This window comes from Aptenodytes patagonicus, chromosome 4 (genome assembly GCF_965638725.1).
Source record: "Aptenodytes patagonicus chromosome 4, bAptPat1.pri.cur, whole genome shotgun sequence".
NCBI lineage: Eukaryota > Metazoa > Chordata > Aves > Sphenisciformes > Spheniscidae > Aptenodytes > Aptenodytes patagonicus.
Window position 1 is genome coordinate 67,617,783 of NC_134952.1, and position 17,733 is coordinate 67,635,515.

Consider the following 17,733-nt stretch of genomic DNA (forward strand, 5'->3'; position numbering starts at 1 on the left):
TGGGGGGTCAGAGCAGAATGAATAAGCAAGAAGAACGGTCGCTCAAAGGAGAAAGGAGGTTTCGTTCGTTTGTTTGTTTTCTTGCTGGAACCGGCCTTTTTTTGCGATCAGTTGTCCATGTGAACACTGTATGATGTGCCTTCTCTCTCCATCTTCTCATAGCCCAGCCAGACGGGAGGCATGCTGTAGTTCAGGGAGAGCTGTGGCACATAGGCGTGTTGTTACCCTTCATACCCAGAGTGTAGGTGCGAGCAGTAGATACGTGTGCGCATGCTCATAGCTCAGCTACCTACAGGCTATGCATGTTCCCTCTGCTTTGGATAGGCAAACAGGTAACACATCTCGAAGGGCTGTAAGGAAAATAACTTTTAGCCTTGGAATTTCAGTTCTCTTTTCAGTGCTGTAATAGCCTCTCTGCGAAAGAGTAATCGAAATGTTATAAAATATCACTCAATGTTTATATTTGTCGTTTACATATTATAATACGTAGCATCTACCATCCAAGATGTTTATTATGAATTTATCACGTGATAAACCTTAGTGTGTGTCATTGATGATCACGGCTTATTAGAAGTGACAATCGGCTTGTTTAACACTGTCTGACATACCAGGAATGGTCACTGAAGCAATAAAATGGAAATTCCATCACTCGTATTGAAAAGCTAGGCAGAAGATAATCAGGTGCTAAGATGTGTTTCTTATGCGTGATTGTCATATGTGGTCCAATTACATGCCACCCATGCTGTTACTCTGTTCTTTGGTAGCCTGGCTGCCTCCAAGTGCGTGAGCTGCTGTTGTGGGACACAGTTTGTTTTAAAGCCAAAAATTAGCTTTCAGTTTGTCCTAGGTTAGCATTTAATACTGCATTATGCATCAACTTTGGGATTTTTGCTTGCTTTACTTCAACTGCTTTTGCAACTGGAGATAGCTTTAAAAATACTTTGCCCGTTATATCCTTGTTGGATTTCGTATTATTTGTTGAAATCTTATTGAAATGGTTGCCATAAGTAATTAGTGAATACTGAGAACAGTTAAGTAACATTTGCTGACCTGCAGAATTTTTAGAAGGTAAATTGGACGTATTGATGATCTTTTTAAGCTTGTGCTCTTGTAAACCTGTAATTTTTGATGATAATTAATTTCTTGATGAATTTCAGCTCTTTAAAAAACCACACCCACCAAAGCGTGTTAGAAGCCGACTGAATGGAGAGGCTGTGGGAACCTCTGTGCCCCCTGGTTCCACAAGTGACAAGATTTTTTTCCATCATTTGGACAACCTGCGGCCATCTCTTGCCCCAGTGAAAGGTAAACTGTGAAACCAGGGTAATTATTCCTCTTTCTTTGCCAGAGCATTCAGAGTTTCAGCAAGATTGTCCTTTTCCATGTTTTGCTTAATTCTAATGTCCTTAAGCCTGTACTTTTGTGAGAAAGACAAATTTAAAATATCCTAATGCTGTAAGACTATGTTCTTAGCTACCTTAAAGTGTACTTGGGAAGCACCAAATCTGTGCTGGTTTAGTGTAACTTTTTTAAAATAGAGGGATAAAATTGGGCCCAAGCACCTCTTTAAAGTTTTAATTTAACAAACAATATTCAGGGTACATTGCTTCTGGGCCTGCAATAGCCTCAATTTTTGTGATTTTCATAGCAGAAGGATTCTTTATCGCAGTGCCAAGAAATACTGAGAAATATTGGCAGAGAAGGGGTGGTGTTGGTAGCTGCACTGAGATGAAAAAAAGGTGGGTTTTGACTTCATATCTGACATTGGACTGAACAAAAGTTAATTGTCTGTGAGGCAGGTAAATGCTACACAGTGATTTCTTTCCTAGTTGATTAAATGAATCTGTGCCTGCCTGTTGTAAAGAGAGAAGGACATACTATTACACAGGACATAGCAGGGCTACGCTCTTAAGACAGGAAATTAGAAAGCACTAATCTATATTTGCAAAGCTTGGGGAAAATCAGGTGGGACACCACGGGCTGTAGTCAGAAATGTAGCCTGTGGGAACGCTTGGCCAAGATGTTGGAATCGATACCAAAAACTTTTTTTCACTTGTGCTGAAAATGATACAATCACTTTTAATGACTGCAGACATCTTGTCTGAAGAACACCTTGTGCAGCATTGCAGGTGGGATCAGAGCTCTCAGTGATCCTTGGGGTGTTCTCACCACTACTGACGGTGCTTAGCCCTGCCTTAGTTAGGAATATAGCAAAAGTTGCCACCGTTGCAGTTGAAACAAAGATTTGTATAACATAGCCAATACAGAGATCCTGCTTTTGCAGAGCGTCAGGTATTTAATGGGATCAGATAGTATTTGTCTGTGCTAGCAATAAAACATAACCCCATCTTCTCTTTTAGAGCTCAAGGAGCCTGTGGGACAGATCGTGTGTACTGATAAAGGCATTCTGGCAGTAGAACAGAATAAGGTTCTCATCCCACCTACATGGAATAAAACTTTTGCTTGGGGCTATGCAGACCTCAGCTGTAGACTGGGTACTTACGAGTCGGACAAGGTTTGTAATCTGAAATTTGTTTCAGTGCTGAATGTACCAAAAGCAATTAGTACTCAGTAGTGAAAAAATCTAACAATGGAAATTTATTTCGCATTGAATGAAGTAATCTTGTACTGCATATGTTTTATTGCTCCCTATCTGATGTTCTTCATCAGAATGCTGGCAGAATGACATAAACCAAGTAATAATAATTTTTTACCAGGTCTGCAAAACATGAATGAATTAAATCTATGCAGTTAAAGTTCATCTCATGTTCCCTCAGGAGGCATCTTACGGCAGAGGCTGGAATTGCTTCTATTTGAGGAAAAACTGCATAAGGGGTAGCAGCGATATCTTAGTTTCTTAATGGTCCAGCGTGCAGGGTGGCACTCAGGTTTTTATTTTTATCCTACCAAACACTAATCCTGCAAGTAATTCTTCTGTGTGTTCTTTATTTTTAGGCAGTAATTGTTTATGAATGTTTGTCAGAATGGGGTCAGATACTGTGTGCCATTTGCCCCAACCCCAAACTAGTTATCACTGGAGGAACAAGCACAGCGGTGTGTGTGTGGGAAATGGGCATCTCCAAAGAAAAAGCTAAAGCCCTCACACTGAAACAGGTAAAATACAATAAAAATGCCTTTTAGGTAAATTATGTTACAAGATCAAAGGAATTATGAAAGGGGTATTGCTCACATAGTAAGCTTTGAAACCGTGAGTCCAGCAGACCTTTGGAGAACTGAGTAGTCAAGGTACTGATCTGCATTGAAAGTAGGCAAAATGCATCTCTCAGATTGCATCGTTTTTAAGGATAGTTGATCACCAGGAGCTTTTTGGAGAGATGGGGAATTTGGTAGTGATGTTAACAAAATTATACAGGTGTGTTTTGTGAAATCATTTGCTTTATTGTAGTGTTGTATGTAAAATAACCCCATCTGAAAACTGTGTCAGGGAGGGCAGTGAAGGAGACTGTCTTAAAGTTTCATTTTCTTTTTAAAATTTTTTTAATTACTTTTTTCTTTAAAGATGTATATATTTAAATTACACTTCTGTGCAAAACTTTGCTCTTTCTAGCAGCGATGTTTGTGGAGCAGAGTATACTTGTTCAGGATCACCTTAAGTTGTTCTTGCTTTGTTAATTGAAAACATCAACTTTTAATCTAACAAACGAGCACTTGTGCTTTAAAATCAGTTGCAGCTAAGTGCAGAGTAAGTCTTGTGTGTTTACTAAAAAAAAAAAAACCCACCACAAAACCCACCCACAAACAAAACAAAATAAAAAACCCAGCTACCTCAAAATATTCTAGAAGCTGTGTATCATTGTTATAGGTAGCTAGGTTGTTAAGTGTTACTGTTCCTGTTAGCATCTTAATAGCAGGACTTTTTCCAGAGGAAAGCTTCCACTCAAACTTAAGAAAATTAGAAAATTATTTAATAACGTCCCTTGTGTGGTCTCCAACAACTGTCCAAAGCTGTGTTTCCAAAGCGTTTTATTTAAGAACGGTGCAAGCTAAAACACCATGTCTTGAATTTCAGGGCAGCATATTGAAGGCCGTTTACTGTACTTTAGCCAATGATTTGTAACTGAGTAAACTGCAGTAATCTGACTGTATTCCAGACTCCTGTTCCAATGGTTAGGTTAAGCCTAAAATGTAAAAGCAGGGTCTAATACAAGTAGATGCTTGTAATTTTATCCTCCTTCCAATTGACTTTGCCTTTTTGGTTGCAACTCTTTCTTGTCTCTTTCATCTTTTTTCAAACATCAACAGAAGTTTATATAGGAGCCATTTTATATTTACAAAGAATTTCTGTTTTCAGCATGTAATTTCAGGTGCAGCCTGGAACACATACTGACCCTATAAATAGGCTACTGATGCAGATAGAGGATGCAGAATGGGTTGGAAATTTATTTTTGGGTTGATTTTTTTTTTCCCAGTAGAAGGCTATATAACATTAGACCCTTGAAATTTGGTTTTGTGAAAGTACTTTTTAAATGGAAAAAAATATTACTCGTATCATTTTCAATTATGAAAATAGTTGCCAACTGAGTACTTGTAAGTCAGTTGCATCTTCTGATAAGATACTCATGTTTACATTATCTGAATCTTTTCAGATGTAGTAATTTTTGTGCTCTCTCCTGATTGCAGCTTGTTCCTCCTGACTTTTGTTTTGCAGGCATTACTGGGTCATACTGACACTGTCACATGCTTAACAGCATCTCTAGCTTATCACATAATTGTGAGTGGATCACGGGATCGCACCTGCATCATCTGGGATTTGAATAAACTCTCTTTTCTAACACAGCTTCGAGGTCACAGGGCTCCAGTTTCAGCACTCTGTATAAATGAATTAACGGTAAGAACCAAATACCATTCACCAGTGTGCAGTGGGAACAGTAGCAAGAGTCAGAAATTGTTAAACCAAAGAAAAACAAACTAGGCTCTTCTGTTAGTTTGGCAAAACTTGTATAACTCATCTGAAAACTAATTAGCTGGTTTAGGGAATAATTTGCATCTTTTGTCCAGAGACGCACGTGGGTTTATTCCATGCAGAGCAGCTTGAGCTTGGAAGGGCTTACCAACAGTGCTGGCAGCAGTATAGCTAGTGTGGCGTTCAAAGTGGGTTGTCAAACCTGCCACAGGAACTAAGAAAAGATTTTGATACGTGACCTTGGTTAACTTCTGTTCTCTTACTCTTAAAGGAAGCAGAAGATACCTTGGATGAAACTGCAGTGAAAATTGTAGCGGAAACAGACATATCCTAAAAGCTTGTCTCTCTGTCCTATAAGTTACAGGCTGCCATTTATCCAGCTCCCATGCATGTCAAAGAATTTGCCTGAGTTGAAACTTTATGTAGCTGGTCCATCAGGGCTGGATGGACCATGTTGCAACTGGAGCAGATATAGTGGTTGAAATCAAGACAAAACATGGCTGTAATGCAAAGAGGGGGTAGCAAGAGGCACAGTTTATTAGCTGCTAGTAGTCTGGTGGTTGTAGTGTTGCCAGTGTTTTAGAGTGCAGCTCCTGTTTCCCCTCTGCACTAGTTTGGACCATCTCTTGCTCTTTTCCCAATAAGGAAGCAAATGAAATTTAAGGTGGTACTTGGGGAAAGTACTGAAAATACACTGTTGGATTGTTATGCTGTGAAAAGTGGAGGAATTGGTCTACTCATTGTACGCTGTAAATACAACAAAGAGGTTGCTACTAAGTCTGGTTTTCTATGTACAATTTTAAAGAAATGCACGTCGGCCTAAAGATTTGTTTAGGTGGCCAAACTCAGCTTGACTAGAACTTCCTGAAAAGTGCCAGCCTTGATGGCTGAACTTGGCTTATAGATGAACCTGGCTTATATTTTTGCTGAAGAAAACCTGAGACTTGTATTGAAATATGGAGGTGTTATTTGTCTTTGCAGGGGGATATTGTATCATGTGCTGGCACTTACATCCATGTATGGAGCATTAATGGCAGCCCTACCGCAAGCGTAAACACTTTCACTGGCCGAAGCCAGCAAATAATGTGTTGCTTTGTGTCAGAGATGAATGAGTGGGATACCCAGAATGTCATAGTAACGGGACATTCAGACGGAGTTGTCCGGGTAAGTACCAGGAATCACTGCTTGGAAAAATAAGTTTACACCTTAGTAGTGGTAGTTAGAGAAGTCACGTCTATCCAACACAGTGTCCTGGCCGGTACCAAAAGCAGTCCTGCTATACTTGGGTGCTCCACCTGAACAATTAGTTCTGCAGGAAGGAGGGAGTCTAGGCTGGGTAGACAATGCAGACTGCTTTTGGTGCTGGAACCAGCTGTGCCATTTCTGCACAGGGTGGTGCACTGTATCCTGTCCACAAGTTAGATGGACACTGAAGATTCATGGAAAACTCTTTCAGTGAGCTGACATTCCTATGCAGTCTTTCAGTTTTCTTTCTCCTTTTCAATGCACCCGTTGTGATGTGGTAACTAGCAATAGTCAGCAGCATACATTTTCCTTCCTGCTCTATTTTGGTCACTTTTTGGTCACCAGCTTTCATGCCTGGAGATTGTAGTTTTCATTCACCATTTTTGTTCTACACACCTTGAGACAATTCATTTTGCTGTCTAGAAAGAAAAGAGGAACTTAGTGGCATCTCTGATCACTGCGAGTCTAACCCAATTTTCAGTACTTTGCTGTGTGCAGTCCTGGGTCTGCCTTAACTGGAGTCTGCTGGTCAGATTGCTATGTGGAGTGGATTTTTTTTATTTGAACAGCTAAGATGTTGAATAACAGCACAAGAATTGTTCACTTGTGATTCAGGCATGAACACAGATGTCCTTTTATAGTATCTAGCCCCCAAAAACAGGGCTTAGTATGGAGATATGACCTGCCTCTCATGCTACCAGTGCAAACGCACAGTTCTAATAAGCCATCTTAACTCTAGAAATAGTTCAGAAGAAAGCTAAGAGTTCAGTACGTGCCACTTTTCTTATCCCCTGTCCCTCCAGTTCTGGCGGATGGAGTTTTTGCAAGTACCAGAAACACCAGCTCCGGAGCCTGTGGAAATGCTGGAAATGCAAGAGGATTGTCAGGAAGCACAAATAGGTATGTCTCATGACAATTGTTTTGTATTTGCGTTTTATCTGATCTTTGCTATACGTAGGTAAAATCCTGTGGTTATACAGTGCAGAATGGACAATGGGGATTTTGTCTCAAAAGACAATAGACATCCAGTGGGCATAATAAATAGAGCATCTGAGTTCCTTGTTCACCACCTTGCTTATGGTAGTTTCATGCTGCTTTGAGTAAGAAAAAATCATGCCCATCATAGTTTTTTTTTCCTCTGAAGACCGAACTTTCCTCTGTGTGGTTGTTTCTGCTATCGGTGAACCCAATAGATTGTCCAAAAGCTAGATTTTTTTTTTTTTTTTTTTTAATTTTGAAATGGAATTATAGCGTAACAGCAGAGTTTAAAAAAATCTACTGATGGAACATGCTGTTTAGACAAGCAGTGCTGGCCATATCATTTTCCCCTGTCGGAAGATTTTGTTCTGTGCTTGATGGGTGTTTCTTTTAGCCATCTAATCTTCCTCTTGCCCTCTTCATATTGAAGATATGATCTGGATTTGGACCTGGATCACATGATACTCATTAGTAATTATTATATAAATACAGCTCTTTTTTTTTCAGTGTCACTAGGAATATAAATGTCTTCGGCAGTTGCTTTTTTTGTGTTAACAAAACCTGTTATTAACAAATCTGCATCATGTTTCTCAGTCAACCAGAGTTTCAGCATAGCTGACTGCCTACTTGTATAAGTTTTGCTGAAAGGCAGCAGGATTTGGTTTTGCAAACTTGAGCATTTTTGAAAATTCTAGTCATTGTGTCTATCATAGCCTACCTCAGATGGACTATCGTAGGAAATAGCTTCAGCTAAGGAATGCTGTTTTCTGACAGACCAGTACAAAAAAGATGAATAGTGTGATTCCTGGCAGGAGCTGAATCTTTACAAAGGCTTTGAGATGCCTGCATGCAGTTTCCCTCTAGTCATGCTGTGGTACCTGTTGGGTTGTAGGTAGTGCAGCAGCAGAATAGAGCAAAAGCTCAGGCTATAAGCAGCCTTGCTAACAAAGTCTTCTCTCCTGTGGGGTGAATCCAGGGCAGGAAGCCCACGAAGAGGACAGCAGTGACTCCGAGGCAGATGATCCATGCATAGGCCAGGACACGAAACTGCAGGAGAGCCAGAGTCAACCAAGTAGCACCAGCCACAGGCCTAGGTCATCATCAAACAGAGCAGCAGCAGCGTGGTCAGCAGACAGCGGCTCTGATGACTCCAGGCGTTGGTCAGACCAGCTCAGCTTGGATGAGAAAGATGGCTTTATCTTTGTGAATTATTCTGAGGGACAAGCAAAAATGCATCCCCATGCTCAGGTTAACCACCCGCACCCCAGCTATGCTGAAGCACGACACTACAGCAAGCTTAAACCAGGTAAAAGAAATTCGGCACACTTCCTCTGTCAGATAAATGTGCTGTCAGCACTTACCCATAAGGCAGTCTCTCTCTGTCTATGCAGCTTTGAGCAGGGTTGGCTGATAAATTCCAAAATGGTCAGTGAAGAGAAAAATTTGTGTGCAAAGGTTGCATGCTGTTCAGGCTTTTCTTGAGAAGCTGTGGTCAGTTTACCATGGCTGGCAGCTAAGCCACTCACTCACCACCACCACCAAAACCCCCTGCAGCAGGATGGTGGAGAGAATAGAAAGAACAAAAGCAAGGGAACTCGTGAGTCGAGATAAGGATAGTCTAATAAGCAAAGGAAAGAAGACAAAACAAATGATGCAAAGGCAACCACTCGCCACCTCCCGCAAGCAGAATGATGACAGCCAGTCTCTGAGCAAATGGCTGCCTTTGCCAAAAACCCCTCCTCTCAGTTTTATTTCTGAGCATGATGTTATATGGTGTGAAATATCTCTTTGGTCAGTTTGAGTCAGCTGTCCAGCTTGTGTCCCCTCCCAACTTACTGCACACCTCCAAACTCCTGACGGGGGGTGGGGTGCAGAGCAGAGTGGGGAAAAACTTGACGCTCTGCAAGTACTGCCAAACAACAGCCAAAACACTGGTATGTCATCAAAACTGCTTCAGTCACATACCCAAAACACAGCATCATATGAGCTTTTATGAAGAAAAATAATGACAGTTGCAAATCTGAGTCTTGACTTTAAAAATAAAAGAAAATAAATAAAATATAAGAAAATAAAAAATGAAGCTATCCAGTCCTGTCAGGCTTTGGTACAGGTCTTCCCTGTGTATGTCACCATTCTCTGCAGCTCCCAACTGGACTTAGAGAAATTGGAGGCTCTGCATTGTTTCGTATCCTCTCCTTTCTTGCATACATTGGGGAGCAGTTGAAAAACGTGTTTCCCCTGAGTGAAACTTGAGTCAGAGAGAGTTATCTCTGGGGGGAGATTTTTTCTTTCTACAAAGTCACGCATACAGGTATGTTGGGGGGGAGGAGGAAACAAAAATGAGAACAAGCAAATTTGCTTTTCCCCCTCCTACTTCCCGCTCATTTCTAGGATACAGATGGGAGCGTCAGTTGGTGTTTAGAAGCAAACTAACTATGCACACGGCATTTGATCGCAAAGACAACGCACATCCAGCAGAAATCACTGCACTTGGCATCTCTAAGTGAGTAGCTCGCAAGTGATCGCTTAAAACATTTTTTCAGTGTTGTCAGCAGGAAGAGGTACAAATCAGCCATTGTTCTTTGTGGTGCTTCTGTTTAGGGCAGCCTTGTTGAAGGACTGAGATAAAAAAAATGCTAAAATAAGTAGACTTATTCAGCTGCATTATGTTACATAGAGTGTTGTTACAGCTCCGTTTCTCAGTCAGACTAGGCTAATTTGCGCATTGGTTACTATGCCAGTAGTTTAACATATTACATATTCTGATATGTAAAATCAGTCATAGATGTCTGTGCATTACTGTGCCAGAGTTGTTGCAGGAATGCTTTTGCTTTTTTCTTGCAGGGATCACAGCAGAATTCTTATTGGGGATGGTCGAGGCAGAGTGTTCAGCTGGTCTGTAAGCGATCAGCCTGGCCGATCTGCAGCTGATCACTGGGTGAAGGACGAGGGGGGAGACAGCTGTTCGGGCTGCGCAGTCCGTTTTTCACTCACTGAGAGGCGTCACCATTGCAGGAACTGTGGACAGCTCTTCTGCCAGAAGTAAGCCAGCCAACAGTCTCCTTTGGGCTCTTTTCATTACAGAATTTTAGGCTGGGTAAAGCTGTTGCATACCACGGAACTCTGCTGAAGGACTGAGGTTTCCCTTACCAAAACAAAACTGCTGAAGAAAAAACATCAAAACTCAAAACCTCCAGGGAGAATTAGAAAAGACAGACCAGCCCCTTTGTAAATCCAGTTAGCAAGACAGGTATCAGGAGAGATAGACAAATGAACTTAGCAAAAGGGAAAAAAAACAAACCAAAACAAAAAAAAACCCCTTCTTTTGCCAGCAGCTAGTTGTTCTTGTCAGTGTACAAGCAACCCGGTCAAAACGTAAACTGTGTGCAGGACTGAAGGATACTGATTTAGGAGCCAGTAGCATGCAGCCTCAGACAGGAAAACGTATGACACTGGATGTATGTGAGCTCCCCTTACCCAGGAACTGAGGTGAGAGTCTCTTCTCTGGTCCACTGGGTCAGAGATGGTATTTGTAGTTTCATCTCTGTAGCTATACTTTGAGTCTAAACTGGTGACAACAGCTGTTTTTAAACTACCTCTCACACAGAGTCATTGCAATGATTCTGTGGTGGTGATAAAAGTTAAATGCTGCTTCTGCCACACTGCATTGCATTTCTGTGTCAAAATAAGTTTGGGCAGTTTTCTGGTATTTGAAGTCATGATGGTAATTTCCACACCTGGATAGAAAATGGCCAAGTTGAGAGAGGACCTGTGTTCACAGTGATGTTTGTTTTGCTCTACAGGTGCAGTAGGTTTCAGTCTGAAATCAAGCGTCTGAAGATTTCATCACCAGTCAGAGTCTGCCAGAACTGCTTCTACAACCTGCAGCATGAGCGGGGTTCAGAGGAGGGGCCCAGAAATTGATGGAGTCCTGGCAAACGGAGACCCCATCCAGCCCCACTGTCACTCCAAGAATTAGTGAGCTTATCGTGCAGTGATCAGAAGGGATTAGAATATTGTCTGTTTACACTTAAGTTTATACTGAGTTTTAAGCACTAAAAGTAAAAAGGGATCATTGAATTCATTTGTGTTGACAGAAGGTAAATGAGGCTAACAGCATAATTAAGTGAAGAGCAAGGCCCAGGAAGACATGATTAATAACCACAGATCCAATAGAACTGTCAACTCCTAAACCTGTGTTGACATGGCTATCAAGAAAATCCTCACTTATCCTAAACACCCGTTCTTGTCTTGTTTTTGTAGAGCTAGTAATCTTTATCGGGGGGGGGGGGGGGGGGGGGAGGGGAAGGCTTTTTAGAAGATAGTTGTAAATCTGCCTTCTTCGCAAGCAACTGTGTATATTGTAAATAGGTATAATGGCCTTTTTATCTAAATATGAACTTAACTGCCTGTTACATGGGACTTCAGATTAACCACTATACTTTGTGTGGCATCTTTATCTCATCTATCAATTTAAATACGAATGTTTAAAAAAAAAAAAGCACCAAACTCGAAGGCATTATGCGTATTTCTGTTAAAAATCCAGTCTGTGCATGTTTGTTCTTTCAGTTGCCCACAGTATCTTTATTCTTCATTTAAGTAAGGCTATTCATAGAATTACATGGATTTTTTCAAAAGAAAACATTTTTGAGAATAGGACTTGGAGTATTTTATTGTAGCTGTAAGATAACCAGGAACTAAATTGTACACTTGTGTTGCATTTTATACCAAACTATTTACCACCTCAGTGTTGTTCATATTTAATAAGGCCTCTTTTATACATATGTCAGAGCTGCGGTTTTGTTAATTACTTAATGTTCATTAGCAGCTGATTCATGCAGTGCAAGAACCAGCTTTTACCTTCTTTAGTCAATAGCAATTGGCTTGCGTATAGGTACAGAATGAATTCCTTGTGCATAAAATTTAACCGCTGTTGTCCTGTAGCTTGTTTGCAAAAAAACCTTTTGGAACAACAGACATTGCTCTAAAACAGGGTGATATTAGTCATGTCAGAAATGCTTCTAAGAGCTATCTTCGTGTTTCAGCACATGGCATCAACTTGAGGACAGCAGTAGGTTTCCATTATGGTTTTTAAGTTCCAATATGAATTTAATTGCAGTATTTTTTTACTACTCTGTCATTTATTTTGCACTACATATGGGATGAAGTAGAGACACTGATATCCACTGGGATTGGAACACGTGCATTGGATAGGCCCATGGACTTAATTTCTGAATGAGGTCTTGCCGGTGGGTTTTTGGTTGGGCTGGGGGGGGGGGGGGGGGTGGGGGGGTGGGCAGGCTGGTGTTTGGTTTGGTTTGGTTTGGTTTTTTAACGTATGTGTATATATTTTGTAAATGGGTGACAAACTGATCTAGATCTAGGTATATTCACAATGGATTCTTTTAAATAGCGGTAAGGATATGACCCAAACCAACAGAAGACAGGTGGCCCTGCTTTTGCTCTGTTAGTAGTTCAGTGAGTGTCTTCGCTCGACGATGAGAGTGTCCTTCACTTGGAATGATTTGGGCAGACTCTGGCTCTGGGACGGCAAATTGTTAAAACCGGCACTGTCGTTGGAATGGCACCATCAATGCCAGACCCTCTGTGGTGGTGTGAGCTCCTTCCAGAAGGTCCTTGGCCCTGCGGGGGCACACCTGTGTTCTCTTGATTTGAGCTTCTAGCGGTGAATAATTGGTTAATCCTGACCACTTACTATTTACCCTGGTATCACATGTTTATGCACTGAAAGTTAAATACGTATTTTGATACATGTTTGTTTATTATGTATGTGCTGGTCTGTAAAATGAGATATATTCCTGTTTTGGTATGTATACTAGGTCCCCAAATGAACAGAAAGGCTTCTCTAGAGCCCTTGCACACTGTTGAGTAAATGCAGGTTTGTTGAGATTAGCTGACCCAAATAGATCCCTTTGGATCCAAAGATTGATGATCAAGTAGCCACGCTGCATGGCTACCCTGACAGATTTGACCCTAAAACCAAGAAGAGGTCCTCAGTAAGCATGTGCGGAGCACTGGAATTTCTGTGTTCAGCTGTTCTTTCTAACGTTGCCTTCGCCCTTCCCAAAATGATGCGAAACCAGCATAGTTCAGAAGACAGGCTAGTGGCCTTAACGTTTTTCGTTTGAAGCAAAGGCTGTTTTAACAACTCTTAAATGCCTTTGAGTCCACAGAGTTTTCTTCCCCTTGCCTCCAGATTTCAAATCAAAACCAAATTTAAGGAAGTCCTCTTTTCTACGGACTGGAACTTGTACCGCCACATAATTAAACCCTAATAAAAACAAGGTTTATGACAGTAACACTGATATAATCTAAACACTAAAGCAAACAGTTGGCATATAGTACTAATGTGGGGTCATGAAGATAGTGGGCCGTCAGTGAAGAGGTAGTCGACTGCGTTCAGCTGCGTAAGCACGTTGTACGGGTGTTGTTCTACGCTTTTGATGTTTGGCAGCATACTAAAAAAATGAAGGTCATTATTCTTTACAGATTCTGTAGTGTAGAGGTTAGTCCCAATTTACATATTGCAAACAAATCACCACAGCCCTCTGACTTAATTCTTCAGTTGCGCTGTTCCAAAAACCACGTTCTTGCTTGTAGGAGGTGGAGGGGAAAAAACACACCTCATATTTCCTCTGGCAGCTGGTGCTGTGGGCAACTGTTTTGTTCACTTGGGAGTGGGTTTTTTTCCATTTCTTTCAAGCTTCTAATGCAAATACTTGCTTTGTTTTCCATGTAAAAATCTGTTGAGCAAAAATATACTCATGTACACTAACATTAGTAGACTGTATTCTCTGCAAGTACCTCACATGTCTTCTCCTGCCTTGTTCTTTGTAGTATACTTATTCATGTACTCTTAACATTCGTATGTAGTGTGCAACTGTAATGTCATGCTTATGAGAGGGGGCTGGCTGCCTCCAGCCGACATTCATCAGTTCAATAGCAAAACACTTTAGATAAGTTATTTTGCACTTTCTTATGTATAAAATTGGTAGAAACTTATATTTGCTTTGTATCATTTAAAGACTCCTTTTGTTTCAGTAAATGAACTGTGTATAAAATATTTATGCAGTTAAAACTGTTTTTAGAAAGTATTTTTAATTTCAGCAAGTTTGGTTACTTGTTGCATGACTATTAACACAGCTGACTTTTTGTGTCAGTGCAATGTATATTTTTTTTGTCCTGTTATTAACTTGTAAGCCCTAGTTAAATGGCCATTTATTTGTACAGCATCAGGAGTAAATTGAAGATAACTGGCTAAGACTGGAGTGTGGAATTTTGTACTATATTGCAGAATCCAATATCTGTTTTTTGGTGGTTACGTAAAAGGCCTGACGATTTACTATCTAGTGTGCAATCTGTGATATCTGAATGTTCATTGTATATTTGTCTCCAATGCAAAAAGGTAGAGTAACACAATTACAATACATGATTAAATGCAATAGTTCAGGTACTGAAGTATTTTTTTCATTTCAAATAAATACCTGCTATTTACCACCAAAAAGCTGTTTTGTATTTGTTGGAAAGACATTTGCAGCTGAATAAATGTTTTTAACATGGGAGTGGTAACTAAGGAGTAACATGCTTCTGTATCATCAAGAGGAGTAAATTTCTATTACTTGCTACGGTTTTGCTTTCTGAACATGAGTACAGTCATCCACAATGATGCAGTGTGAAATCGTGTGTCTTTGTTTATTCTTTTTTGCTTTGTAAGTGTCATTGTAGAATGTGAAGCCAGCAGAATTTGACAGTGTGTAGAAGAATAGGCTGTACCAATATACAGAAAGCAGACAGAAAATTACTTAAGTCATGCTCAGTAAGGACAGTGGAAGAGACGGAAGTATCAAAATCCAATTTAAATCATCTTCCCCAAGGAAAGAATGACTACAAGAGCAGAACTTGACCTTACCTGGTGAGAAACAGCCTAAGATCCCCAAATGTTCAAATATTTTACTGATTCTTCAGCCCATTTTTATAGCCTTTTCTAAGCTGGTAATGCTAAAGAATGTGGGTTTTCATGTTGGCAGTTAATTACGTGCCAACACTGGTGGCTAACAGTTTTTCTCTAACTAAAAACCAGGCTTTGATGCAGTTGGGCCTACCACGTTCCTTGGCTGATGAGCACCAGAACCGACATTGCATTCTTGGTATTTGACAGTAAGTGATTTCTTTGGTTGTAAAAGCAAAGGAACTTCTACCGATGAACTTAACTGTCTGTGCTTACTGCGTTTAATATTATCTCCTTCCATGAACTCTTTGGGGTTTTTTGTTATATCTAAGTGTGCTCTCAAGCAGTAGTTACAGAAGCAATTTGCATGGCCTTCCTAAGCCATATCTTGGTTATATAGCATTGGTAATGTCCACTTTTCATAGGTTCAAGTATTTCTCACTCGGGGATTTCCATATTTTAAATCTTTTCATACACTGAAAAAAATATTTTCTCTTTAACAGTTACGGGGGAATTACTGTACTTCTCAGCATACCTGCAGACACTTGACAGCTGCAGCCCAGCATGCTATTCTACTGTCGTGGAGCGGGTCACAAATGAACTTCATCAAAGCATTTTGAGCCAGTAAACCACGCCGACTGCAGGGTGTAGGATTTGGCATTGCTGCCCACTCTTTGGGGGGAGAGATGCTTTCCTAACAGTAGCTCCAGGCTGTTCTGTGCAGCTGGATAGTTCTGTATGCAGTATTTCAACCTCATTTTCCCACAGGCAAAAAATGACTTAGCCACCTTCTTTGATCTGTGCCATATTGTTAGCTAACTTGTGCTTAACTTGGTACAGCATTTTGAATGACGCAAAGAACTTGCAATTAGTGTCACATCTTGCCTACAGAGTGCACTGCAGCGCTTCGTCTCCACAGCTGGTGAAGTCTTACGGAGGGCATCGCTCAGCTGTGGGAAAGTGAGCCAGCCCCACGGCGTGATTTTGTGGCCCTCGTGTGCCCTCAGCACCCCAAAGTGCACGTGCTCCTCTCCACCTCTGCCAGCCTGTGGCATGTCCAAAAACTCCCTTCCACAGGTCTCTGAGAAGCCTGCCTTGATGAAACAAAAAAAAATTGCCCTTTGAGTTTTCCAAGTGGGTTGTGGAGCCAGAGGCTGAGTGCTGTGGCCAGAGCCTGGCAGGCAGGGCTGCGCCACTGCCTCTGGCATGCCCCAGGCATGGTGGAGAGTGGAGGTGCCAGGAGCAAGCATGGGGAAGCGGCAGGCGCCACAGTCCTGATGGACCTTTTGATTGGGAAAGTGCAGTCCCATCCCTGCCCCATGGAGCACAGCCTTCAATGTTGACATTAAGATAGTGCAATTTAGAGTCCCTGTTGCAACTCAGGTGTTGGGAGAGATAGTTTGGTTCCTTTCTGTCCAGGCAAACAAAAGGGTGATTAATTAGGAAAGCCATAGCCTTTTGTGAGGTTCCTGCACTAAACCTGGGTCTGGGAGAAGGAAGAACGATGCCCTGTGAAATTCATGGCAGCTCAAATGTCAGTGTTGGAGCTGTAAAATCCCCAACAGGCATCAGACAGGCCAGCAGCCAGTTTTGGAGTGAAACGAGGCAGTTGGTGAGTGACAGGGCAGCTCACTGCAAGTGTACCAGCCTTTAATTCTAGCTCCACGACAGCTACTGCCAGGCAGAAGCACCTCCTGGGGCCAGATACTCGATTTAGCAGCTAAAACAAATGGCCAGGTCTTCCAGTGCATCTGTTGGGTGTGCCAGTTGTTCACAGAAGGTCTGCAGCTGTCTGATTTCGGGGGGGGAGCTATTATGAACTAAAAAATGCAGCATTTCATTCTGTGATAGTGCCATAGCCCGGTATATTGTTACCAAATTTGTGGCCAATTTGCTGTGACCAAATTGTCTTTCATCACAGTTGTGATGGCTTTGAGAGTTCAGAAGGGTGAGGTTTGGAGCCTGCTTTCTAGGCTCAAAGTGTTTTGTGCTATATATCATTGTAAAAAACACTTATGTATTTCTAAAGAATTACTGGCAGTGGAACACGTCTGTCTCCATGTCAGGACGTGGTGTTGATTCGCTGGTGAGGTTAGTGTGCCACACAACGTAGAGAGGAGGACAGGGCAAGTGAGCACAGAAACGGGACTGATGTCTTGGCGGCCAAATCCTGCCCTGTCTTCCTAGGGCAGTTGAGTGACGCTGCATTGGGTGCATGGCTGGCCCAAAGGAAGGGGAATTTGTAAGAAATGGGACCAAAACTTTGAACACGCCCACTGATGAGCATAAGCACAATCGTGCCTGCTCAAGAGTCTGCCACAGCCCCTGGCATGCTGCCCCAGCTGAGGTCCTCTGTGCTGTGGGGCAGGCAGGCCAGCGGGAGATGCAACATAGTTTTTCTAAGCGTGAATGTCTAGGAAAAGCTGTGAAGTCGTTACTGCATGGAGGGGAATGACCAAAAAAATGTAATGACCACATTAAATAAAGAGTAAAACCAGGCTGCTGAGAGCCAGTGGTAGCTCAAATCCAGCCAGTTTTCCAGGTGCTGGGCCTTCGGCTGTCCCACCAGCACCTTCCCCTGGGAGGATGGACTGCTTCGTCCCCACTTTTGGTGCCA

At 41.7% G+C, this 17,733-nt stretch overlaps 1 protein-coding gene across 6 annotated transcripts in view; it reads left to right on the top strand.

Annotated features, from left to right (window-relative positions):
* The window catches only part of WDFY3 (WD repeat and FYVE domain containing 3), a 190,098-nt gene extending 178,679 nt beyond the window's left edge, over positions 1-11,419 (top strand). For all 6 annotated transcript variants that reach the window (XM_076337073.1, XM_076337070.1, XM_076337074.1 and 3 more), the window contains 10 exons: positions 1,158-1,305; positions 2,361-2,515; positions 2,956-3,114; positions 4,670-4,849; positions 5,906-6,088; positions 6,973-7,069; positions 8,124-8,453; positions 9,539-9,650; positions 9,992-10,189; positions 10,951-11,419. In XM_076337073.1, coding sequence (XP_076193188.1) covers positions 1,158-1,305; positions 2,361-2,515; positions 2,956-3,114; positions 4,670-4,849; positions 5,906-6,088; positions 6,973-7,069; positions 8,124-8,453; positions 9,539-9,650; positions 9,992-10,189; positions 10,951-11,071 — 1,683 coding nt within the window. In that variant the 3' untranslated portion in view covers positions 11,072-11,419. The remainder of the gene's footprint in view (positions 1-1,157; positions 1,306-2,360; positions 2,516-2,955; positions 3,115-4,669; positions 4,850-5,905; positions 6,089-6,972; positions 7,070-8,123; positions 8,454-9,538; positions 9,651-9,991; positions 10,190-10,950) is intronic.
* Positions 11,420-17,733: the final 6,314 nt, after the last annotated feature.